The sequence below is a fragment of the Nannobrachium achirus genome, assembly GCF_963921795.1.
Source record: "Nannobrachium achirus genome assembly, chromosome: 20".
Lineage (NCBI taxonomy): Eukaryota > Metazoa > Chordata > Actinopteri > Myctophiformes > Myctophidae > Nannobrachium > Nannobrachium achirus.
Window position 1 is genome coordinate 54,285,372 of NC_137827.1, and position 25,447 is coordinate 54,310,818.

The following is a 25,447-nucleotide window of genomic DNA, read 5'->3' on the forward strand; positions in this document are numbered from 1 at the left end:
ACACGTTTTGTTTAGGGTTTTGAGGTTAGAGCGTATGCCTGATTCACACTGAAGTCAAGTACCGAAAACAAAAAAATAAAATAGCTGATCTACAAGCCCCACAACTCGGTAGATGTCGGGCTTGTGGATCTGCATTTTCTTTTCTAAGCTCTAGGCTTATGGTTAAAAATGACAATAAATAAAATGCCATTCGTAAAATCGCTCTCTTAAAATGTCCTCACAAGCATAGTAAAACAGACCGCTGCGCGTGTGCGTGCGTGTGTGTGTGTGCGCTAGGGCATTCACCGAATATTCGAATATCAAAGTCACTATTTGACGTTTTTCACCGAAGTCGAATATTCGCTTATTATTTTTAATTGTTTTCTCTTTAAAAAATGTATAGTTTATAAAACTTGGCTAGATAGGAAGTCATAATAATGAGTTGTCAATGCCCCTGGTGGATGAATTTGTTAAAGCTCCATCCGAGGGGTTCTCAAACCTTTTTAGGCCGTGACCCCCAAAATAAACATATTTGAACTGGAGACCCCCACCCTGACAAGCACTTGGAATTGTAGGTATTACATTTAATGTGACTCGGTTTCCTCATTTAAATATTGTGAAAATAGCCGATCTACATGCTCACAACGCCTCGCGTTGCGAGGCGTTGTGAGCATGTAGATCGGCTATTTTCACAATGTTCGCCTCTTGCTTACTTAAAGCCATACTATGTAACCCCAACTCTGTTAATTTCAGCCCCTATAAAGCCCTCTGTAAATATGTTTTCTATGATCCTGGCCGGGGACCGGATTTCCCGGCAAAATTACGTCATCTGCATCGTTGGCCAATCACAGCGCGGATCATACACTACCGGCCAATCACAGCGCGTCTTGCCGTCTCTTCAGGAAGTAGCTTCCGTCAGCAACAGTGTTTACACTGGTGAAGGAATCTCCCCCAATCCTGGTCTAAAAATGACGGGAGATGGCTCTACGGATTAGAGGCGGTCGCGGTGGTTTGCGAACCCGTTCTGGTGGTCCGCGGCGACTCTGGGCGAAAAACGGCAGAAAAAAGCAATACCGCTACTGACCAGTAGTTGAGCAACTTCCATAGTATAGCTTTAATATTTGACAGTTAGGCCAAGCCTGTCGAATATTCGACTATTCGAATACATTGAGGTCGAATAATTCGAATACTAAAAATATTCGTGAATGCCCTAGTATAGTGTGCATGCATGTGTGTGTGTGTGTGTGTGTGTGTGTGTGTGTGTGTGTGTGTGTGTGCATGTGCTCAGTGCTCCATGTTGAACAGCATGCTAGGCAGTGCTTGCAGGTCCATCTGAGGCAGCAGCCAGGCGCAGTAGAGCAGCATCCACAGCAGTAGCAGCACGTACAGCTCACTGGAGGAGTCTGGGACACCGCCTCGCCGCCTACACAGTACACACACGCACGCACACACACACACACACACACACACACACACACACACACACACACACACACACACACACACACACACACACACACACACACACACACACACACACACACACACACACACACACACACACACACACACACACACACACACACAGGGACGTGCAGAGAATGTTAGAGACGCAGGGACTGACATTTCAAAAAGGGCCTTTTGGTGGACATATCGAAAATAGCAGACCTCCAGTGAGCTTGGAGGTCTGCTATTTTCGGTGCGTAACCACACTGAACCAAGCATAATCAAGTCAATTCACCATTTGTCAGCCTTCTAATTGGTCCTTGACACAGCAGCAAGATTTGTGAACTGTTGCGACAAAAGAAGGCTAGAAACACAACCACCCTAAGGACTACAAACCATGGATTAAATGCATTTTGAGAAAAGCTTTTTTTAAAGTTCCAAAAGCTTTATACCCTGTATCCTACATATAATTTTAGAGATGAGGTCAGTCACTCAGTCACTCAGTCACAAAATGCATTATACTGCAGTGACCAATACAGCCCAGTAGAGGGCGGAATCATTCCACAACAAAAAGAAAAGAAAGGAGAGTTTGCAGCACATATATTCAAACGGGTAAGGTCTAGTATATATAAAATGTCACAATGCGACATAGCTCTGTTTACACAATGCGGTACCCCCTCCAACTGTATATATGTTCCCCATTTGCAACTGTCTTTATTTTATTTGTGACACTTGCTTGGGCAATGTAAACGTATGTTTTCTCATGCCAATAAAGCTCCTTTGAATTGAATTGAATTGACTGAACAACCTCCATCCGTCTCATCCCGCCCTGGTTCCGCCTTTTTTTTTATGTTGAATTTGCTAAAACATAATTTTGTAATAAATAAAAACATTTAAAAACATGCCGAATAACAAGAAGAAGCAACTGAATTTCAATGGTAGTGGATGGAGAGAAAGGACTTTTGTCCCACCAAGACACAGCAATGGGTGCAAAGAGGGGCGGGACGACGAGCGGGAATTGTCAAAGAGTGAATCCTGGAGATGTGGAGTAACGGCATGGATTTCTACACAGGGAGGGCAGTTCTTTCAACATAAGATGCTGCATTCAAGTTCATGAGAGTTTGGACAAGGCAATTATTTTGAATGCTGCCTTCAGGTATGGCATGGAAAGAGAACATTTGCATTTCCATCACCACAGCAACCATGGTCTGGAGAGGGCACTTTTTACAAACGTATAAAAAGGGCAGGGGCTCAAGCTCCCTTTGATGTTTATGTGTGCACGTGCCTGCGCAGTGCGCACGCACGCACAAACACACAGACAGAAACTACGTATAGGGTTTCTACCCGACAGATCCGGCATGCATCGAGGAGACAAGTGTGCACATACAGTACATACGCAGGTACAGTAATGTCATATTCACCCACGCAAACAAATGCACACATAAACAACACACCATCATGCCCACACAGAAAGCGCGGAGGCGCCAGTTCATATCGAGGTCAGAACAGAACTATAGAGCAAAAATAACAACTTTAGAGTCTCTACACAATTATCCTAAGACTGGAACAAAAGCCATGTTGTTGGTGTGTGTATCCTGTTTGCCTGAAATAGCAAAGAGGACAATAAAAATGTGCCCACTTGAATCACATTAAAGGAGTAGTTCACCCCCAAAATGACATTTTTTCTATTGATTACTCATGCCATGGAGACTAGAGTTCAATAATATTTTTTGTTTTTTGTCGCATTCCTAAGACAAAAATTTGATAACAATACATTTACCCCCATTCGTTCCGGATGGTGACCCGTTTCGAAACGGGTCACCATCCGGAATCAATGGGGGTAAATTTACTATTTACTAATTTTTGTCTTAGGAATGTGACAAAAACCAAAAAATATTATTGAACTCTAGTCTCCATGGCATGAGTAATCAATAGAAAAAAAGTCATTTTGGGGGTGAACTACTCCAACACGTTGCAAGCCGCGGCAGAACCCTCTGAACAGAGGTAGCGCCGAAGAAATAAGCCATTTATTTACAAACATGTTTTAAAAAAACAAAGCCCACATGATAACAACACGTAATGGAGTGCTCGATACAGCGTACATATTCATCCTGCAGAGGTCGGCGATCTTACTTTGGCGAGGCGGAGGGGAGATCAATTCCATTCGTTTACGTGCGGCGAAGCAGGGAAAGGAGCGATAGAGAAGCGGCGCCCGAACGTGATTGAAACCGCGATCCACGAACAGAGACAAAGACCAGCCATCTTGTTTGTCCTTCTTGTCGAGTTTCAACAACGTGGAGAGTATGAGGCCACTCCTGGACACCCATCCATCCAGAATGTGAGTCAACGGCGCGGCCTGCTGGATATTACGAGTATCACACCCAGCCCCAGAAAATGAGTGTGAGAGGATATTAACCATTTCAGATAGCTCCAAAAAGACACAGAGAAGAAGGGCCGATGTTTTTTTTTTGGATTATTATCATTTATATCAAAAGTCCGGGAATAGACGTGTGGCTGATTGGACCCAGTAGGAAGTCCGAGGGAGTACGACCAGGCTTAGAAGGTGTTAACGGACCCACAATATCAACCGTGAGCTGAAGCCCTACAGTTTGGACTGAGTGATGATGGTAGAAAGAATTAAGGATATATGTTTATCTTTTACCATTCTGCAATTGGATGATAGGGTTCTTACATAAATAACTGGTTTGGCGTGAATTGTGAAAAGGTCACCAAAGGTTCACATTGCACATTTCTATTTTAACATTTGCGGGGGGAAAAAGACCTGCTAATCTTAACCGGAGGAGGCTATGGTTATTTCACAATGTTCAATTGGGTAAAGGTCACAAAAGGTTCACAATTTCACATTGCACATTTTCTTTTGATGTTTTGGGGAAAATAGACCTGCGTTCTGGATTATAACAGAAGGAAAATAATATACCAACGCATTATCCACACTATAAAGTATTAAAGTAGTTAATTTCACAGTGAAATGTCTTCGAGTGTGTTAAGGTCACAAAAGGTTCACATTGAAAATTGTATTTTAATGTGTGGGGGGAAAATAGGCCAGCATTCTGAATTAAAACAGGAGGGAGAATAATATCAACACATTATGTATTATGAATGATGTTCATTTGTTTGTTTGTGTTTCCTCTTAAATCTTTTTTTCTTTTTTTTTTGGATTACACCAGGGGTCTTCAACGTTTTCAAGGCCAAGGACACCTTAGTTGAGAGAGAGATGAAGCAGGGACCCCCACAACCTTTTCATAGATTCCATATAGTTTCATTGTTTGATAGCACAATCAGCAGTGTAATTTGGATTCATGTCAATTTGTGTTTTCAGATATTTAATCACTTTAACCGTCAATACTTGACCTTTTACTCTGTACTTTAGTCTGCTCTTTTTCCCCTCTACACCAAAGCTCTTTGCCGAAAATAGCCGATCTACAAGCTCACAACGCCTCGCAGCGCAAGGTGTTGTTGAGCTTATAGATCTGCTATTTTTGGCTAGAGTTCTCAGAATATGGACAGTAGGGTTCAAGTTGTCAATATAAAAAAGGAGAAAAAAACATTTCCACTCAAATCACCCAAAGATTTGGAGGACCCCCTGTAGTAACTCTGAGGACTCCCTATAGGGGTCCCGGACCCCCTGTTGAAGACCCCTGCGTTACACTGCCTTACTAGTGCAGGCAGCTCAAGGGATAGGCCTGAAGGGGCCATAAGGATGAAAACACTTTTATTAGTATTTTTTAAAGGCCAACTACGTTAGGTAGCAGGGACGTGCAGAGAATGTTAGAGAAGCAGGGTCTGACATTTCTAAAAGGGCCTTATGGTGAAGATATTGAAAATAGCAGACCTTCAAGCGGAGCTTCGAGGTCAGCTATTTTCGGAGCTTGACTAAACTAAGCATAATCAAGTCAATACTGGAGATGTGGCGTAACGGCATGGATTTCTACACAGAGAGGGCAGTTCTTTCAACATAAGATGCTGCATTCAAGTTCAGGAGAGTTTGGAGCACAAGTGCACTCACACAAGCTACGGTATGGCCAGGTGAACAAAGGTCCATTCAGTCGTCTTCCCACGAGAGACAGCAGGCTAATTACTGGCACCTGTGTCACGCCTACCACCCCAAGGCAAGACAACTCTGACTTGTAAAGATACTATCTGAGACACACAGACTCACAACATATTAGTACAGGTAAAAATATTGATATTTGACATATACCTTGACCTGTCCATTTCGTTACACGTCCTTATCTACGGAACCCAACAGTGCACCTCGATGTTTGTTGTTGTTTCGTGCGCCAGAATGTCGTCGAAAGAAAAAAATAAAACTACTACTAGGCTGAAGTTGAGTCACAACAGCAGCTGGCAGATGTCTTCCCACAGACACTTTGGTAACCTCTCTTTTGTTCCTGTGTGTAAGTGTCCCTGCACGTTTCAAAAAGTCCCACCATTGTTGCTGTACCTGAGCAAACAAGAGCCATCTCCCTGAATGACTACCACCTGCTTCTCGATCGCCCCGTGCGCGCTGCACGTGTCCATTCAGGGTTCCCACACATTTTTACCAATTCATTTCCAAAACTTTTCCAGAATATTTAACCCAATTTCCAGGACTATATAACAATAATTCAGCTCAATAACAGGTCGCTTACTCCTATGCGCAATGCCCAAAGACAGGTAGTGTATGCCAGTGGTTCTTAACCTTTTCAGGCCGTGACCCCCGAAATAATCATGTTTTAACTGGGGACCCCGGCACCCTGACGAGCACTAAGAGTTGAGGAATTTTGTATAACAAGGTTCTATTGTGAAAATAGCAGCTATTTTCACAATTTCTGCCTCTAATATTTGACAATTTGGCCCATGTTTAATTTGTAATTTCAGAGGTATTAACAAAATCAATAACCAAAGACAATGCATAGCTATTTTTTACAGGACCTTCCAGGACCCTTGATAAATTCCAAAACTTTTCCAGTACTGGAAAAATATTTTTCTAATTTCAAAATATTTCCAGGAATTTCATGACCATGGGAACCCTGTCCATTGTGCGCGCGACCGCTGCCATTCAGGCGCATATGTCTTCTTTCACGTGGATAATAAAAATCCACCCGCGAGGATGTAATGAGCTATTAGTCGATAGCAGCATATGGCCGCTTTGCATCATGGGATACGTAGTTTGTTTAACCTGGTAACCATGGTAACCAGGTAAGACGTCTGCGAGCGTCTTTTTGGGTTGGGATCCGGAACCGGAGGAACCAGATCCATCACTTTTAGAACCGTTTTTTGGGAACCGGTTTTATCTACACTAAAGTATACAGTATATAGACTTAAAATAATGGTGATTCTCAAATGTTTCAATTTCAAGGACCACTATAACTAATTCGCTTCCATTGTGTACACTCTCAGAGTTACAGTCCTGTAACCATTTGGAACCCCCTCGAGTAACCCATTTTAAAAATCAGTTATGAGCCCGTCGTGATCTTTATTTCTCGATAACGACGGCTGAGCCAGACGATATCCCTTACATAATAGCCGATGCCTCTTTCATACAGGTCGGTGCTTTCGTTTGCAGTAAGAAGTCGACCTCGTTCCGAATTAAAATGGAAACTGGTGCTGGAGCCTCTGGGCCCAGTCAGTGTAGCAGGCTGGGGGACGGTTTAGATCCCCATGGCATTAGAACAGTTAGAACTCATGTTTTATTCTAGTCCACACTGTTGAGGAGGCTCAGCCTGCCCTGCAATGTTAACATAGCGGTATGGAAAAGTACGTACTGTATGTGACAATAAATCCTTGAACCTATTGCTGAGTTTGGACTTCTGACTAACAGAAGTTACAGGGGGAAGAACATAATATGGTCGTTGTCGGGTGGAAACCTTGTATGTCCAAGTTCGTTTTGCATTTATCATTTTAAAAATGAACTAAACTAGTGAAAACAGCCGATCTACAAGCACACAACGCCTCGCGGGTGCGAGGCGTTGTGTGCTTGTAGATCGGCTGTTTTCATTACATTTGTGCAACAGCCTTTGTATGATGAAGCAGGGCTTTGCTTGGTGAAAAAAGTACAAATTTGAAACTTGGAGATACGAGGTTTCTGACCGACAGTGACGATATATTGATGTTATTGCAGAATTTGCTCCACAAACTGGCAGCACTTCTTACCTGGGATCAGAGCCGTTGCTGTGCACTTTGCTGGTCGACGCGTCCCTCTGATTGTCCTACGTGGAGAAAAAATATGATTTAAAAAACATTTATGACTCGATAGTAGAAAACCAACGTCGCGCTCATTATGCTGTGATGGAAGTTGGAAACGATATTTACCACGACATGAAACGGGCAGTTATGCGGGCGTTTTTTGGTTTAACCCATTTAGAACGGGTACACCTTATTGTGTATCATTATTTTATGCTTTAACTATTGAAAAATAGCAGATATACAAGCTCACAGCGCGGCACCGAGTGCCGCGCTGCGAGCTTGTAGATCTGCTATTTTTGAAAAATCGTGAAAATTTGAATTTTGACCCGATTCTATAAGTGTCTTTTGAATCCTTCTAAGGTTTTTTTAAAAACCTATGTTTCTATATGTCAGCAATCTGGCCGGCCATCGTCAAAGAAAAGGTCCTTTTCACTTAAATGGAGCTCAGTTAGTCTGTTCTTGAGAGACTACTATGTCAGTGGTTCTCAAACCTTTTCATGTGAAGGACCCCCAAACTGATATTTATTTGGCCACGGACCCCCATCTCAAAATATTTCGTTCCAGGGACCACCCAGAAGCAAAATTTGAGTTACAAACGTTCGCTTTGAAAATACATATAGTCAAAGATTTGCACACATTTTCACGACTTAAAAAAAAAGCTTGTAGATCTGCTATTTTTCACTGGTTAAAGCATTCAACAATTCTATGCCTAAATGGGTTAAATCAAATAAAGGTAAGTTACAGGAAAAATGTGACGTGGAGGATTTTTTACTGTTAGAGACAAGAATCCATGCATAGTTTTTACATCGTGTTTTCTGGTGGTCAAGTCTCGTCGTAAACAGTCTGCCTTCACTACCAAATGAATCGCCCGCTTCAGCTCGACTCGTTATAATTTCGAGTGTCCCCGGCGGGAATCGAACCCAGGATCTTCTAGCTGTAAAACACTTTAACTCAGTCGGTGCCATATGTAAAGTGGGACCTCTTATATTGCTGTTTCGCCACCAAAGGGTTAAAAAAAATAGTGTGCACGCTGGTGCACGAATTCGTGCACAGATCATGCACTATGCATGTGCACGCTTTTCACAGCTTTCAAACAAAAAAATCTGCTTGGAAATCCGTTCAGGCATTCAGGAGATAGCAGCCCTTATGTTTTCTTCAAATGTAAACAAACATGGCTGCCATGTTTGAAAGATGGGGTTGGTATAGGGGTTAAACATGCAATTTCGCGATCGCGATCATGCCTAGTACACTGTTGGAGGTCCAAAAAACATTTTTGATTTTCTTTTTTTTAAAGACGATAAAAAGGCGATTGCCAGGGAAGGCCATAGTTAAAAAGACGATTTTATTATAGAAATTGTCTTTTTGGCAGGGTAAGAGTTAAATGTCTTTTCAAACCAACCTTGAGCTCAGTAGATGTCGTCACCTTCCTGCGACGGAGAACCATACCGGTCAGGCCTTCGTCCACTCCACTGGCGCTTATGGCTCCGCTGTGCGATGAAAAGGAAACGCGCCTGTTAGTATAGTTTCATGACAATGACACTGGACCATGGGGCAATATAGGAAGGAAAAATGCAGCCTGAATCGGAATGCATATTCAGGATACACAGTAAATCCCGAATGAGAATAAGAAAGCATAAAACAATGGGCAGCTGCCCATTCTTGACTGCTGTGTTATCATCAGGATCTGAACCAAAGCTCTTACAGAATAATACAAATGTTTTTGTTTTTTCTGACTGACTGATAGATTGATTGATCGATTGATTGATTGATTTTACTTGGTGATCAAAGAAAGAGCACAATGCCACTTCCAAACACAGACATTACAGAGGATAGAGACACAAGAAAGCCCCATTTCCATTTAGCTGTTTTCCTTTGATTTGGGTTATGTCTTGCTAAACACTGGCTCGACTGTCTTCAAGTGCAATGGAAAGAAAATCTACAACTATAGCCGACTATAAGTCACTGCTTCGCAATTCCTTTAGACTCCTTTTTTTAGCATCACATACTTAAAGGAGTAGTTCTATTGATTACTCACACCATGGAGACTTGAGTTCAATAAAAAATTTTGTTTTTTGTCGCTTTCCTAAGACAAAAGCTTTATTACAATAAATTTACCCCCATTGATTCCGGATGGGGACCCGAATACATTTGGGTCCCCATCCGGAATCAATGGGGGTAAATTTAACCATCATCACGTTCTTGTCTTAGGAATGCGATATATACAAAAAAATATTATTGAACTCAAGTCTCCATGGCGTGAGTAATCAATAGAAAAAAATACATTTTGGGGGTGAACTACACCTTTAATGGAAGAAAATTGCAAATCCCTGTAAATCATTTCAGCAGCTAAAGCGTCTCTACCAAGTACAAAAAGGGTGTTTCTTTTCTGTAACTGTTGATCTATCGCTAAAATCCAAATTAGGATGCCAAAATGAAACAATAAAATACAATAAAAATATAAGTTTGCTCTACGTGTGCTTTTAGAGCTCATTGTAAGTCAGGGGTATTAATACAACCTGGGAATAAATTCCTTACCAAACGATTTCCTCACCAATGTGTTCGTAAATGTGTCTAGTAACATATCTGACAAAGTTTGAAATTTAACATACCTAGGAGAATCTTTGACAGCTAGGGTAATTCTGGGTCTCAATCACTTACTATACTACCAGTAAGACTCCCTAATCGGGAGATAAGCGACCGTAGGTCTCGCTAGAAGAGGGCCATGTGAGAAATGAGGGGTGGGGTCTCCGCGTTGCCTTGGCGGACGAATAGGTACCGGCCCCGGCTCTCCCGGACGCTCCTAGGCCGAGTTAGGGCATTTTATGTGAGCTGCAGTGGAGGGGGTCCTCCACTGGGGGAGCCACCACTTTTGCATCCGTTCTGGAGTACCAGGAGTGGGTGGTCCCCGGGAATTCCCCATGAGCAGCCCCGTGGGGGTGGTCATTTGGTCATTTTTGCACATTTGGTATTTTTTTTACACCTGGGGGTCCCCCAGGGTCCTGGAACTCCGGGGGTCCTTGGAGGTTGTAGTTTGGCAGGCAAGGAGTTTGTGTGGAAATTTTGGCATGGATCGGGCCAACGGTGGCCGAGATATGAGTAGGGGGAAAGTATGACGTGTATGTGGTAATGTTTTTACACCTGGGGGTCCCCCAGGGACCTGGGGGTCCCTGGAACTCCGGGGGTCCTTGGAGGTTGTAGTTTGGCAGGCAAGGAGTTTGTGTGGAAATTTTGGCATGGATCGGGGCAACGGTTGTGGAGATATGAGCAGGGCAAAAGTGTGACTCACTGACTCACTGACTGACTGACTGACTGACTGACTGACTGACTGACAGACAGCCCGTGGAGCTTTTGATAGTAAATGCGACCTACGGTCGCAATAATGGAAAAAAATTACTCACAAATAATCTGATTTAAGTGGGATGTGACTATTTGCGCTGATCTAAATCAGGGCTTCTCAAACTCTTCCATGAGGAGGACATATCCTCCTCACCAAATCTCTTTGCCATGAAAATAGACGATCTACGAGCTCACATCATGTCGCAATAGTGAGCTTGTTGGCCTGGTCAACAAGCTCACGTGCAGGTCGTTAGCCGGTTCCACAGCCTCCCAGACACACCAGGGGGGGACGTGCTTCTATGAACAGGTTCCCAGACACAACAGGGGGACATGCTTCTATGAACAGGCCCCACTGTGCAGAGGGTATTTAAGGCCATAATCGGGACCTCGCCTCAGTGGTGTAAAGTAACTAAAGTACAGGGCTTTTGTTACTGTACTGGAGTATTTACAATGTTCTACTCTACGACATCTCAGAGGCAAATATTGTACTTTTACTCCACAACAATTAATTTAACACTTTAGTTACTAGTTACTTTGCAGATTGGGATAATTATTACAACACAACTTGTAACAAGACTTATTAATACCAATTTCAGCCCTATGTACAACGGACATTCTGCATAATGAGCACTTTCTACTTTCGGTACTTTAAGTTGCAGTATTGATACTTAGCCACTTTTCAACATATCTTCCGCACTAATATTCACAATAAAATAGCAAAAATAAAAATCTCCTTGGTCCAAGCTGTGGGAAGTTCAGAAATCCATAGTCTTGTGTCATCATCGTTTGACAGATTTCTTTTAAAACAATACTTTTGCAAAGAATATTTAGATTTGTATTAGCGCGAGAACAATGGCTTCCAACTCAGGAATAGAAAGCCTGCATTTACTTGGATTCTCCATCGATGATGTCACAAGACGATGGGTTTCTGAGACACAGGCCAACTAGAAAAAAATTATGCTATTTTATTAATTAGTGAGGACCAATTATATGAAGATACCGGTAGATTGAAAAGTGGTGAAGTAATCCTTTACTTTTTCTGGTTTTCATGTGTCTAGGAGGTTGACAGTACTTCATTAGACCCCCTGGTGTGGTTGTTATGAGCAATTATGTATTGCCTTTCTATTTGGTTTTTAGCTGTAGGCTGCCACCTTGTGGGGTCAAACGTGCCGGTCCAAAAACACACATACTTATTACATCACAGAATCAACCCCTCCCCTAATTACCATTCACCCAACATATGTGGGTGTGGCTAACTTCAGCTGGGTCACCACACACCATGACAACCACGCATACCAATGAACTGGTGGGTGTGGCCACATAAAAAACATAATTTTAACTCTTTCTGTACACTTTTTTTGGAAAAAAATCTTCCTCCTAGTATAATCATAATACCTGATATACATGTTTTAGAGGGGGAAAAAAATCATGGCACCACTTCTTTAAGTTAAGAACGTGAGTACTTTTCCCACCCCTGCCTCTCACCCATTACAATAACACTATTGCCCAGTTGTGAGGTAGTACCCTGTTGTTTCTCAGTTGATAGCGGAGAACAGAACAGCCTTACCTCATAGCCTCAGTGTTTGCTCTGGCGTCCTCCCGGCCCTCCGTCTCAGCACCGAGGGGAGGGAGGTCAGCCTGTAGGAGCTGGCGGCTCTCTGGCTCCATGCTGTTCTTCCCCGCTGTGAACTCCACTCCTCCGGGGGGCGACAGGGAGCCTTCCCACGGTTCTTCTTCTTCCTCTCGCCGAACACCTCCCGTGATCTGAGAGGGTTAGAGACAGCAGGAGAGCGACAGGGGAGGGAGGGAGGGAGAGAGAGAGGGAAGCATGAAAAGTCACAGTTTTGGCCATATGAGGTTTCCACCCGCCAGAGACGATATGATATGATACTTTAAAGGCCTAGAATTATTGACTGCTTTAACCAGTGAAAAATAGCAGATATACAAGCTCACAGCGCGGCATCGAGTGCCGCGCTGCGAGCTTGTAGATCTGCTTTTTTTGAAAAAGTCGTGAAAATGTGTGCAAATCTTTGAATACATGTATTTTTAAAGCGAACGTTTGTAACTAAAATTTTGCTTCCGGGTGGTCCCTGGAACTAGATATTTTGAGATGGGGGTCCGTGGCCAAATACATATTTTGGGGGTCCTTCACATGAAAAGGTTTGAGAACCACTGACATAGTAGTCTCTCAAGAACAAACTAACTGAGCTCCAGTTGAAGTGAAAAGGACCTTTTCTTTGACGATGGCTATAGCCAGATTGCTGACATAGAAACATAGGGTTTTTCAAAAAACCTTCGAAGGATTCAAAAGACACTTATAGAATCGTGTCAAAATTCTAATTTTCACGACTTTTCTAAAATAGCAGATCTACAAGCTCACAGTGCGGCACTCGGTGCCACGCTGTGAGCTTGTATATCTGCTATTTTTCAATAATTAAAGCATAAAATAATGATACACAATAATGTGTACCGCTCTAAATGGGTTAATAAAAAGTGCACCGGCTCAGAACCTTTACGAGGCCGAAACAACAACAACGTTCTGCACTCACCTGCCGCCGCGTCGGCGAAGCCGGCGTATTCCCGCCGCCGCCCTCGGCCAGTTCACCGGGCGTCTCTCCTCCCGTCGGGGCGTGGTCGTCCAGGAGCGCCTCTTGGAGGAGGTCCGCGTCCGGCAGGGTCTCCGAGGAGGCCGGCGCCGGCTGGAGGGCCAGCACGCTGAAGACACGGTCCGGCGGCCGGTCGGCGAACGCGGCCACCCCGTCGTCGGGGTAGAACAGGTCCATGGGGTCCAGCTCGTCCAGCAGGGAGCTGGACCCGTCGGGGTTGGTCAGATAGAACGTGTCCACCACTTCGTCCTCCCCGCTTTGTTCCGGTTCGTAACGACCCGCCGTTCCGGTTCTGTGGTCGCCGGTCTGCGCTTCGGCCGGCGGGGATCCGAGGTCTGCGTTTTCACTAGGCTCATCGGTAGAAGAAGAGGCGGCGTCGTCCAGGGCGTCGCTGCAACCGTAAAGCAGATCGGTCGTGCGGTTTGCCGTCGTTTCCTGGTCAGAATGGAGGCCGCGGCTTTCTAGGCCCGGCGGCGGCACCCTAACGTCGTCACCGATGTCACTTGTCGCACGGTCATCACATTTCTGTTGGGTTTTGTTTATTCCAACATCTATGGCTTCAGACACAAACGAACCTGTCGCTGCCGCGTGCTCGGTAGCGTGTGGGTTAGCGTCGCCAACCGACCGCAAATGACCGTTTTCTATCCCCCCCGTCTGCTGCGGGACATTCTCTGCCATCGGACCTCCGTGGCGGCAGAGGGCGCACTTGATGGATTTGCTGTGGATTTCACTAAGGCTTTCGGCGCCGTTTAAGTCTAGGTCATAGCCGTGACTTCCAGAGAACCCGCTCAGTTCTAGGTCTTCACCCCCGGCCCGAGCTTCTCTCTCAGGGCCGGTCGTCCTGCCGTTGCCTCGGTCGGCTGCGTCACCGCCGGCCACAGACCCGGTTGGGCCCGGGTGTGACTGAGAAGCTCCGTCTTCATCAGCCGAGGGACGTTCAGCAGCTAAAGAAGCTTCCGGAAGTGCGTCGTCTCCTACGACTTTGTCGATCTCTGCACCGGCGTCTGTAATTTCATAGCCAGCGTTTTCTTGAACACGCAGGTGCCCGTTGAGCGCCCCGTGGCTCGTCTCGTTTTCACTTTTCACACTTTCTGTGGCGTCTTCGTTCATGTCCTTCAAAAGTCCTTCAAACTCCTCCATTTCCACGTCTGAAACGGACTCCTTCCTCTGACATACAGTGTTCATCTCAAACGCCACCAAACCTTGTCTCTCATCCACACTCTCATTCTCAACATGCGACCGTCCTTCATTGTCCGCCGAGCCTCCACTGAGCTCCACCCTTTCTTTTACACATTCTGATGCTCTGTCGGTGCTCCCCGCAACGCCGTCCTGCATCTCCGCTTCTTCACAGATATCCCCGGCCGGCGGTTTATCGCCGAAGCCTGCTTGCGCCCGGTTAGTTCCCTCGGGCCCTAGCAGAGAGTGCCCGACCCCAGAGTCGGGCTGCCGCGGCACTTCGGAGATGCCCAAAGAAGCCTGCTTCTCGTCGGACATGGGATCTTTGCGGAGTGGCCTCCTCGCGTCCACTCGTTCGGAGTCCATTTCTCCCTCGTTCACACATTCACTCTGGTCACGACCGAGGTCCTGGGCGTGCGGAGGGTCTTCCGCCTCGTCTTCTCTCTCAGAACACTCCTGGATCCGGTCCTGGGTGCTCTCCATGGAGCTCAGCGAGTAGACGCCCTCGTCGATGAACAGCTCGGGGAGCGACCTGTCCTGGGGTTTGCCCGTTGTCGCCGCCTCCTGCCCCTCGCCGAGAGCGCCGACGTCCTCGGGGGTGTCGGCCGACGAGGGCGCGCCCACGTCCCACGCCACGCCGCTGTCGCACAGCGAGCCGTCGCTCCGGCTCTCGCCGAACCTCTCGGGCGCCGTCGCCGCCTCCAGCACCTAGTGGCGGGCGATATGGAAAAATACAATGTTGTGATGTTTTTCCAAGCGGTATCACAATACACGATCTTATCACGATTCTTTTTTCATGTTGGTTTTTATGGTTGTTTTTCAAGTTAATTAACAGCACAACCACTTACAGTACAAGGTAACACAAAGTACAAGAAAAAGGAGTAACAGACCATTTAGACCAGTGGTCCTCAAAGTGGGGTCCAGGGACTCTCTGGGTTCCTTTTGGGAGGTCTAAATTGACCCTTACAAGTATGTAACTCTAACAGTATACAAATGAAACCAAATGGACCCTTAAGGGTCCATTTGGTTTCATTTGTATACTGTCAGAGTTAAGGGGAGACATTTTAAAGCAATGAATCTCTATTAACAACTCAACAGGATTTTTGAATAAGGCTCCCTCATTGTATCATGATACAGTATTATACGATATCTCGAGGAGACATTGTATCGTCATCTCAACGATATTCATCACCGTATCGCCCACCTCGCTCCCCAGCCAGGAGTCCGGCGAGCCGACCGCAGAGTCGACGGCGGGCGACGACTCGGTCTCCGAGGAGCCGACCACCGACTCCACGTAGGAGGAGCGGGGGGACTCGGAGCCGACCACGGTGAAGACCCCCGACCGCCGCCGGGCATCGGTGGGCTCCTCCTCCTCCGCGATCACGACGTCGCCGTCTCCCCCCGGAGCGGGGTCCACCAGCGAGTCCTCGCTGGCCCAGGCACGGGTCCGGGACGGCAGGGAGGCGAGGGACCGGCCTCCCCCTCTCCGGTCCCCCAGCACGGAGATGAAGATCTTGGGCGGCGGCGGCTGGGCGCGGTCGTTGTGGGCCGGCGGGTAGGGCCTCTCCTTCAGGCGGCTGCGGTGGACGCCGTTCCTCCGCATGTCCGACTCGCTGTCGTGGGCACTGAGGCGACCCATGGACACGCTGCGCTCGATCACCTGGCTGGGCTCCTCGGCGGGCTGCGCAGAGGGAGGCAGAGACACAGAACCACGGACAGAAAGACAGACGGACACAAAGTTTACAGTTACAGTTTACACTTTAGGCATTTTAATCCAAAGCGACTTACAATAAGCAGGTAATACATCACTATAATAAACAAGATAATATGTCAGTACATCAACAGCAATATAACAAATGCAAATGAATATCTATCTAGAAAACAATATAATCAGTCAAGAAAAAAAGGTTCTAAAAAACCTAAAAACAAATGCTAACTAGCTTCATGTATGGTCATGGAGTAAAAAATACAAAGAAGAGCAATTAATAATATTTTTTTTGCAGTAATGATGACTCTAAAGCAGGGGTCTTCTACAGGGGGTCCGGGACCCCTTGGGGGTCCTCAGAGTTACTACAGGGGGGCCGCCAAATCGTTGTGTGATAGGATAATTCTTTTAAATTAACAACTTGAATCCTCGCATCCCTATTCCGAGGAGAACTTTGGCCAAAAAATATCCGATCTACAAGTTCTCAACGAGGCGTTGAGAGCTTGTAGACCGGCTATTTTGGGCAAATAGGTTTGGTGTAGAGGTCAAAAAGAGCAGACCAAGTAAACAGTGAAAGGTCAAGTTAACAAAATCTCGACGATTTATGTGGTTAACATGAATCCAACATAGACTGAGGACGGTGATGTCAAACAAGTCTATGAATCTATCTATGATATCGATGAAAATCTGCATCACACATTGATATGATATGGAGAGGGGGTCCCTGTTTCATCTCTCTCTCAGCTAAGGGGTCCTTGGCCTGAAAACGTTGAAGACCCCTGAATTAAAGCGCAATACACACTCTTTCCGACGTTCAAAATTCCCTTCTGAAAGGGAGGTCATATACTGTAACTACAAGCTGACGTCATTCTGAGCTTGGGAAAGGCGGTCTCAGAACTTTTCCCAAAGACCTGTGCACCTCCAGATGTCTTATGAACTACAGTAGAACTTTCCAAACTATAGTTCTTGCGAACCGGAAGATGTTCGACGTCAGAGGAACTGTGTATTGGCCTTAATGAAGCTGGACTTGGCATCAAAACACTTGGCACAGTCCACTGTATACCTAGTACCTTGTAAATAAGAAGGCATTTAATCGTCTGAGAAGCTCCAGTGCTTTATTCCTTCTGTCTGGCTTATACAGTACGTTGCTTAACAACATTTATGAGTCACTCTATGTGTTGATGGAGCAAAGTAAATGAAAATTGAGTGTATTTTACTGCTGTTTGTACACTTTTAGTAGTGTAATGTGCTCTTTTTGTATTGTTTCTTGTCTTCTTTATGGGAACAGAATTGTATGTTTGGTGTTCTTTAGGCACTGCCCCTTCCAAATAAATGTCACAATGTGCAGTGTGCAGTGTGCAGTGTTTAGTGTGCAGTGTTTAGTGTGTAGTAGGGATGGGACTACACGCAATATTATTGTTTATCGTGATAAAAAACACTCAAGATATTCGCATCGTGGAGATTTAATTTATCGTGATATCGTCCTCCGTCGTGCACTGGGATCAATTCACCTTTTATTTGCCGAGTTGCATATACCAAAAGGTACTTATAATCTATGTAATTGATTGCGACCGAAGGTCGCATATACTCTGAAGAATCGTGTCGCTTGAGTGTCCGAAGCCTCGTGACCGTCCTTCCGAAGCCTCTGTGATGTCAGTGTGATGTCAGCGAGTTGTGACATCACTTCCTGTACAGGGCAGCTACACGAAATGTGGATAACACTATATATGGAGATAGTCCAGTCCATCATGTCATATGGGACTACCGTCATAGAAAGTAGCCATTGTTAGGCCGGAGTCAATGGCTGTCTGTCTGACTGCCAAGTCTGCCATTGACTTGCAGCGCATGAACGCCGCACTGGAGCGTGAAAACCAACAGGCCTGATGGAAAATGATACATGGCCGCAGGCTTTGTGACGTCCCACATCTTATGTGCTGGGCATACTACTAACCGACGCCAAGGACCTCCAGAGGCCATACAAAGAGTATCTAACCCGAGGCCCCTTACTAAGTAGCATACATTTACAACATACCTTCTCCAAAAACATCAATATTGAACTCCATATGTATATGGATACATACATGTATTTTTATTAATAAAGGATAAAATAAAATAAAAATGCCATAGATGGGCATTCCCAAAAGCAAAATCCCTTCATGCCCATATATGGGGATTTCTGATGTCATCAATCTCTGGCCCTAACTAGCTCAAAAGCCTGCTTTACTCTGATTTACACCCTACCTTTCCAGATGATGACCTATTGGGTACACACTTATGTCCAAATATAGAAATCCCAAGGCATCAAACCTAAGCTTGGCTTTACTAATTAACATATGTTTCATGCCCATATATGGAGATCCCTGTCCCAATGTTATCAATATTAAGGACATATCTGGAAATGCCCATATTTGGTAATGTCCACATATGGGCATGTTTTGACATAACATAGTCAGGGAACTCCATGTATGGGCATAACATTGATTCTGTGAGTGTGCCATGATTCTGTGAGTGTGCTGAGCTCCTAGGGTTGATACCTTCACAAAAACATGAACAAACTCCCCCCAGAATGACAACAACTAGAATCGTCAGAGAAACGCTGTGGTTGGCCAGATTGTCAAGAATTGGCGCGACCTCGCCCTTTAGGGCGAGGTTGCATGTCACCCTGAGGTCGCATTCCACCCTTGGGTGTCTTACTAGTAGTCTTTTTTTCACTCTATCAAATGTGTCCCAGCATAGCAGAGGGGCAGTCATTTCGGAAAGCACAGCTTTAGACCAGCCCTGAAATTACTTTGTTCTTTTTTTTTTTTTCTAAAATGTGATAAAGCCACAAAAGCATATCAGGCTACATTTCACTTAAACGCCAGAGCTTAACTCTGCATGTAAATAAGACTTTTTTTAATTAATGTGAAGAGAAACCTCACATTTTGCAGGTTACATTTTATCTAAAAGGCTGAATTTCTCAGATCTAGTATTTCTGCATGGCATAACTCTATAAGCTATATCTACAAAACTGTTGGGACAACCAATATATCATTTTGTAGCTATGATTCCCAGCTTTCAAATGAAATGAAAAAATGAAACTGAAAAAAAAATTCAATGACTAGCCCTCAGCTGTGTTCAGTCACAAATGTCTTTGCCAAAAAATAGCTGATCTACAAGCTCACAACGCATCGCAACGCGACGCGTTGTGAGCTTGTAGATCGGCTATTTTTTGGCAAATGTTCCGCCCCAGGATAATGGATTTTGATTATCCCGATAAAATTGTAAATCGCGATTTATTTTGTCACAATAATCGTGATATGACATTTTCATATGGACCCATCACTAGTGTGCAGTGTTGCTCACCTCCTCGTTGCCGGGGAAGTGTTCCAGAAACTGGGACACGTAGGTCATGATGGACTGCTCGTCTGGGGGGTTGATCGTCACATCTAGGAGAAACATATTTATATACAATATATTTTTATTTTTATTTTAACCCATTTAGGCCTGAACACATTATGACGCAATATTTTATGCTTTAAATATAAAAAAATAGCAGATATACAAGCTCACAGCGATCTACAAGCTCACTGCGAGCTTGTAGATCTGCTATTTTAGAAAAATCATGAAATTTGAATTTTGACCCGATTCTATAAGTGTCTTGAATCCGTCTAAGATTTTTGGAAAAAAAACCTATGTTTCTATGTCAGCAATCTGGCCAGCCATCGTCAAAAAAAAGGTCCTTTTCACTTAACTGGGGCTCAGTTAGTCTGTTCTTGAGAGACTACTATGTCAGTGGTTCTCAAACCTTTTCATGTGAAGGACCCCCAAAATGATATTTATTTGGCCATGGATCCCCATTTCAAAATATCTAGTTCCAGGGACGTACCCCCAGAAGCAAAATTTGAGTTACAAACGTTCGCTTTGAAAATACATATATTCAAAGATTTGCACACATTTTCACGACTTTTTCAAAAATAGCAGATCTACAAGCTGTGAGCTTGTATATCTGCTATTTTTCACTGGTTAAAGCATTCAATAATTATGGGTTAAGAAATGTAAAAAAATAAATAAGAGTAGATTCTGAGTCTGGACATAATTGATTCCAATCAACAGCATAATTGCAAGTAAGTATTGCTTTCTACTTCTACTCAATAACAGTTTTTGATTTAACCCATTTAGGCCTAACCTATAGTTAGGCCTAAATCAGAAATTAGCCAACGAAAACAATTATGTTGCTACATACTGTACATGTACTGTAAGCCCCTCCCATAAACTAAAATGTGTTCCCGGCCTGAATGGGTTTGGTTTGACACTTTACATATCAGCAGGTTCACGCAACATTTGTCAGTGTTTTATTATTAAACATCATACATTTTTTGCCACTTTCTCAGACATTTTGAGAGACACAGAACTAAACAACAGCAGGAAGACCCTGATCAAGTTTCTATTCCTTCATGTCTCGGTTCTCTTTCAAACAGACACATGTCCCGCTGAGTAGAAGAAGGAGAAAATAAACACATGTCTAGACTTTGTTCTTCAGACACAGCAGGCTGTTAGCAGAATTAGCCCTCATTATTACTGCAGGGACTGCCAACGTGACAATGCTTTGAATAAAAATCACACTCGTGTGAACTGAGCGGTGGAGGCTGCGTGTGTGTGTGTGTGTGCGTGCGTGCGTGCGTGCGTGTATGTGTGTGTGTGAATGTGAGTGTGCCTGGCCCGGCCTGAACAACAGCGCCCCTCCCTTAACATGTGTGGTCAGAAAAGGTATTGCAGGCTACATACAGACAGACAGACACGCACACACACACACACATACCCACACACACGGCCACGTATAGGAGAGTTTTGAGTCAGCGTCGCACATGCTTTGTCTGACAAGTAACTGGGGGGCGGGGATGAAAAAGAAGACTGAAACTTCAAAATGCAAAGGGAGAGAGATCGCAATTTGCCGGTCTAGTACCAGAAGCGAGAATAATTCCACTAGACTAGAGTGGAATTATTCTCGCTTATATTTTCAAACATAAATGTAAAAAAAAAAAGAACAGTTGAAACAGCGGATCTTCAAGGTAACAGAACGCGTCTTTAGCTTGTAGATCTGCTATTTCCCCTAGTCTATTCGTTAATTGCAAATTATTTGCATGACAATCAATTAATTGTCATGTAAAAATATATTCGTGACAGCCCTATAAGATCAAAACAGTCTGCGATTAACAATTTAATTGTGTTTTTGTCGTTGACAATTACATTTTTCTGTTTGGATTAGAAACATATTTGACAACTTAATACTTCAAAAAAGAACATCGATAGTGGAAATAGCCGATAAACAAACTCAGAATGCGTCGCATCTCAACACGTTCCCACTATTATTGAAAATGTTTGAAAAAAAAAAAAAAAAAAAAAATATATATATATATATATATATATATATATATTTTTTTTTTTAAGATTTGTTTTTGGGCTTTTTATGCCTTTATTTGATAGGATAGTAGACTGACAGGAAATGGGGAGAGAGATGGGGAATGACATGTGGCAAACCGGCGACGCCAGCAGGCATCATAGCCTAGTATGTGGTATGCGCCTTAACCACTAGGCCAGCGGGCGCCCCATGTTTGAAAATATATGAGCATTTTTCAACATGGAGACGATCATGACGATTACGACAAAACGATTTGCGATTGCGTCAACTAATTGCGATTAGACGATTGTGTAATAATTGTGACAGGCCTAAAGCTGGTTGCACACTGCACTGCGTGTTTTCGTTGCGTTTTGGAAATCCGAAAACCGTAGGCCAGGGAGAGAGAGAGGAAAGAGAGAGAGAGCAAGGGACTCAGTGCGACAGCTGCGAAAATCGGAAAAAATCAACCCTGGTCCGAAAATAAATACGAAAAACGCAGCAGTGTGCAAAGACCTTTAGTCAGTGTTTCCTACCCTCTGGCTCCAGCAGCCGTGCGATGCCCAGGCTGTAGTGAGCCGTCCTGAAGGCCTCCTCCAGGTTCTCGCGGGGGGTCCTCAGCATGGCCCTCCTCATGTCCACCAGGCTGGGGTCGATGGCCTTGATGACGGCCAGGAAGGCCAGGCCGCTGGTCCAGCTCTTCCCAAAGTCCTTCACCGCCACGCCGTACCTGGATAGCAGGGACGCGCAGAGAATGTTAGAGAGGCAGGGGCTGACATCTAAAAGGGTGGAAATATCAAAAATAGAAGACCTCCAAGCTCACAACGCGTCGCAGGCGCTTGATACAGTTTACAGTTTAGGCATTTAGCAGACGCTTTTAAGCCAAAGCGACTTACAATAAGCAGGTAATACATCACTATAATAAACAAGGTAATATGTCAGTACATCAACAACAATATAACAAATGCATAGGAATATCAATCTAGAAATTATATCAAGTCAATACTGGAGATGTGGCGGATTCCTACACAGAGGGTGATTCTTTCAACATAAAATGCTGCATTCAAGTTCAGGAGAGTTTGGACATCAGGTATGGCACGGAAAGAGGGCATTTGAGTTTCTTTCACCGTAGTGAAAACTATTTTTACAGACCGATAAAGGGCAGGGGGCTCTTATCAGACAAAAACAGGAAACAACATTCAATATTTGCAGCCCAACTTGACTTGACGACACAACGCATGAGTTCCAGCCCCAGAAACAGTCACATAGCACACCAACAACTCTGGAGACTTTTCTTGGCACAAGCATGCAAATGTATTCAAATTCTCTCTTTGGGGAGCATGAATGAACAACATGGCCTGGTTTATACACTGCTCTGGAGAGAGCAGATTCAGGAGTCACTCTCTTGCCTTAACTCAGAAAACAACCCAAAAATATGAAAGGGAGGAGAGACCTCCCTTTCATATTTTTGGGTTCTTCTGATTTTCTTCACTATAGCGCCAATTAAAACATCTTATCACCAAAAGAATGATCAAAGAATGAGCATGGCTATCCGGTTCTACTCTACCCCTGAGCCACTGCCGCCCACATTCTACAAATGCCTTCTAAAATAGTGGTTCTCAAACTTTTAAACATGAATATCCAAAAATAGCAGATATACAAGCTCACAGCGAGGCAAAAAGTGATGCGATGTGAGCTTGTATATATGCTATCTTTGAATAGCAAATGCCAACATTTAATGTGTTAAAGTAGTAGTCGTAAGGCAAAGGGGTTGTGATTCATTTGACGGATTCGACAGTGGTGGAAAAAGTACTCACATTTTCTACTTAAGTAAAATCATCGATACTGCATTGTATTTACAAGTAGAAGTCCAGAATTAAAAAAATTACTTGAGTAAAAGTACGAAAGTATTGGCCACAAAATGTCCTTAAAGTACTAAAAGTAAAAGTACAAAATGTTTGAAAATAGCAAATCTACAAGCTCACAACGTGTCGCATATAGCCCAGGTATAAAATAGTGCTAAAGTTGTTTGTGTATGTTTTAACATATTATAATTTAAATCAGCAAAGTAACTCGTAACTAAAGTTTTCTTGTAAATATAGTGAAGTAAAAGCACAATATTTGGATCCGAGATGTAGTGGAGTAGAAGTAAATGTATTGGAATTTGGAAATACTCAAGTAAAATACAAATACCTCAAAATTGTACTTAAGTACAAGTAAATGTACTTAGTAAATATACTAGTTACTTTACACCACTGGGATTCGATATTGTGTCTGCGATAAACAAACAGAGGACTTTGCTTTTGCCTCTCAAATTAATATTCAAATTCCATTCAAATTCAGATTGTTTTGAGTGGTGAACAACCAAGACAATCGGTCCGGCTAGTAGACTATAGAGCTGCTATTGAAGCACTAGTCGACACTTTCCGCATGTCTTTAGTCTTGTGTTGTCGCCCTCCTCCGTCGCATGCTGTTATTCTAACCATTCTTAGAACCCAGAGGCCAGTCGGAATGTTCAGTTCACTTGCATTCAAAGCCAACAATATAGCTGACACACACCATAGAAAGCTCTTCTTATTGTAATCACGTAACTCAGAGTGTGAGCTGAATGGGCGATTCACACACCGATGACAGCGTGTTCTCTTTTTCAAAGACGTCAAGTACACAATGGACGGTGACAGGGTCTTGCTGCAAGGGTGCCTTCACTTATGAATGACATGCCTAAAGCTACAGTAGCTTATGCATTTTTTAAATACTTTAAAGTTTAAAGTTCTATCAAGTTGCTTCTTAATACTGGTGTCTCCCATGTTTTTCAGGCCATGGACCTCTTAGCTGAGAGAGAGATGAAGCAGGGACCCCTTAGCTGAGAGAGAGATGAAGCAGGGACCCCTTAGCTGAGAGAGATGAAGCAGGGACCCCTTAGCTGAGAGAGAGATGAAGCAGGGACCCCTTAGCTGAGAGAGAGATGAAGCAGGGACCCCTTAGCTGAGAGAGAGATGAAGCAGGGACCCCTTAACTGAGAGAGAGATGAAGCAGGGACCCCTTAGCTGCGAGAGAGATGAAGCGGGGACCCCTTAGCTGAGAGAGAGGTGAAGCAGGAACCCCCTAGCTGAGAGAGAGGTGAAGCAGGGACCCCTTAGCTGAGAGAGCGATGAAGCAGGGACCCCTTAGCTGAGAGAGAGATGAAGCAGGGACCGCTTAGCTGAGAGAGATGAAGCAGGGACCGCTTAGCTGAGAGAGAGATGAAGCAGGGACCATTTAGCTGAGAGAGAGATGAAGCAGGGACCCCTTAGCTGAGAGAGAGATGAAGCAGGGACCCCTTAGCTGAGAGAGAGATGAAACAGGGACCCCTTAGCTGAGAGAGAGAGATGAAGCAGGGACCCCTTAGCTGAGAGAGAGATGAAACAGGGACCCCTTAGCTGAGAGAGAGAGATGAAGCAGGGACCCCTTAGCTGAGAGAGAGATGAAACAGGGACCCCTTAGCTGAGAGAGAGATGAAGCAGGGACCCCTTAGCTGAGAGAGAGATGAAGCAGGGACCCCTTAGCTGAGAGAGAGATGAAGCGGGGACCCCTTAGCTGAGAGAGAGATGAAGCGGGGACCCCTTAGCTGAGAGAGAGATGAAGCAGGGACCC

General features: G+C 44.4%; 1 protein-coding gene across 1 annotated transcript in view; it reads right to left on the reverse strand.

Moving 5' to 3' along the window:
- Positions 1-682: 682 nt before the first annotated feature.
- clmna (calmin a) overlaps positions 683-25,447 on the reverse strand; it is a 41,003-nt gene continuing 16,238 nt past the window's right edge. The window contains exons 6-13 of the mRNA XM_080750334.1: positions 22,351-22,544; positions 19,783-19,865; positions 15,937-16,413; positions 13,500-15,440; positions 12,518-12,714; positions 9,014-9,101; positions 7,582-7,637; positions 683-1,402 (exon numbers count right to left, since the gene is read on the reverse strand). Coding sequence (XP_080606460.1) covers positions 1,264-1,402; positions 7,582-7,637; positions 9,014-9,101; positions 12,518-12,714; positions 13,500-15,440; positions 15,937-16,413; positions 19,783-19,865; positions 22,351-22,544 — 3,175 coding nt within the window. The 3' untranslated portion in view covers positions 683-1,263. The remainder of the gene's footprint in view (positions 1,403-7,581; positions 7,638-9,013; positions 9,102-12,517; positions 12,715-13,499; positions 15,441-15,936; positions 16,414-19,782; positions 19,866-22,350; positions 22,545-25,447) is intronic.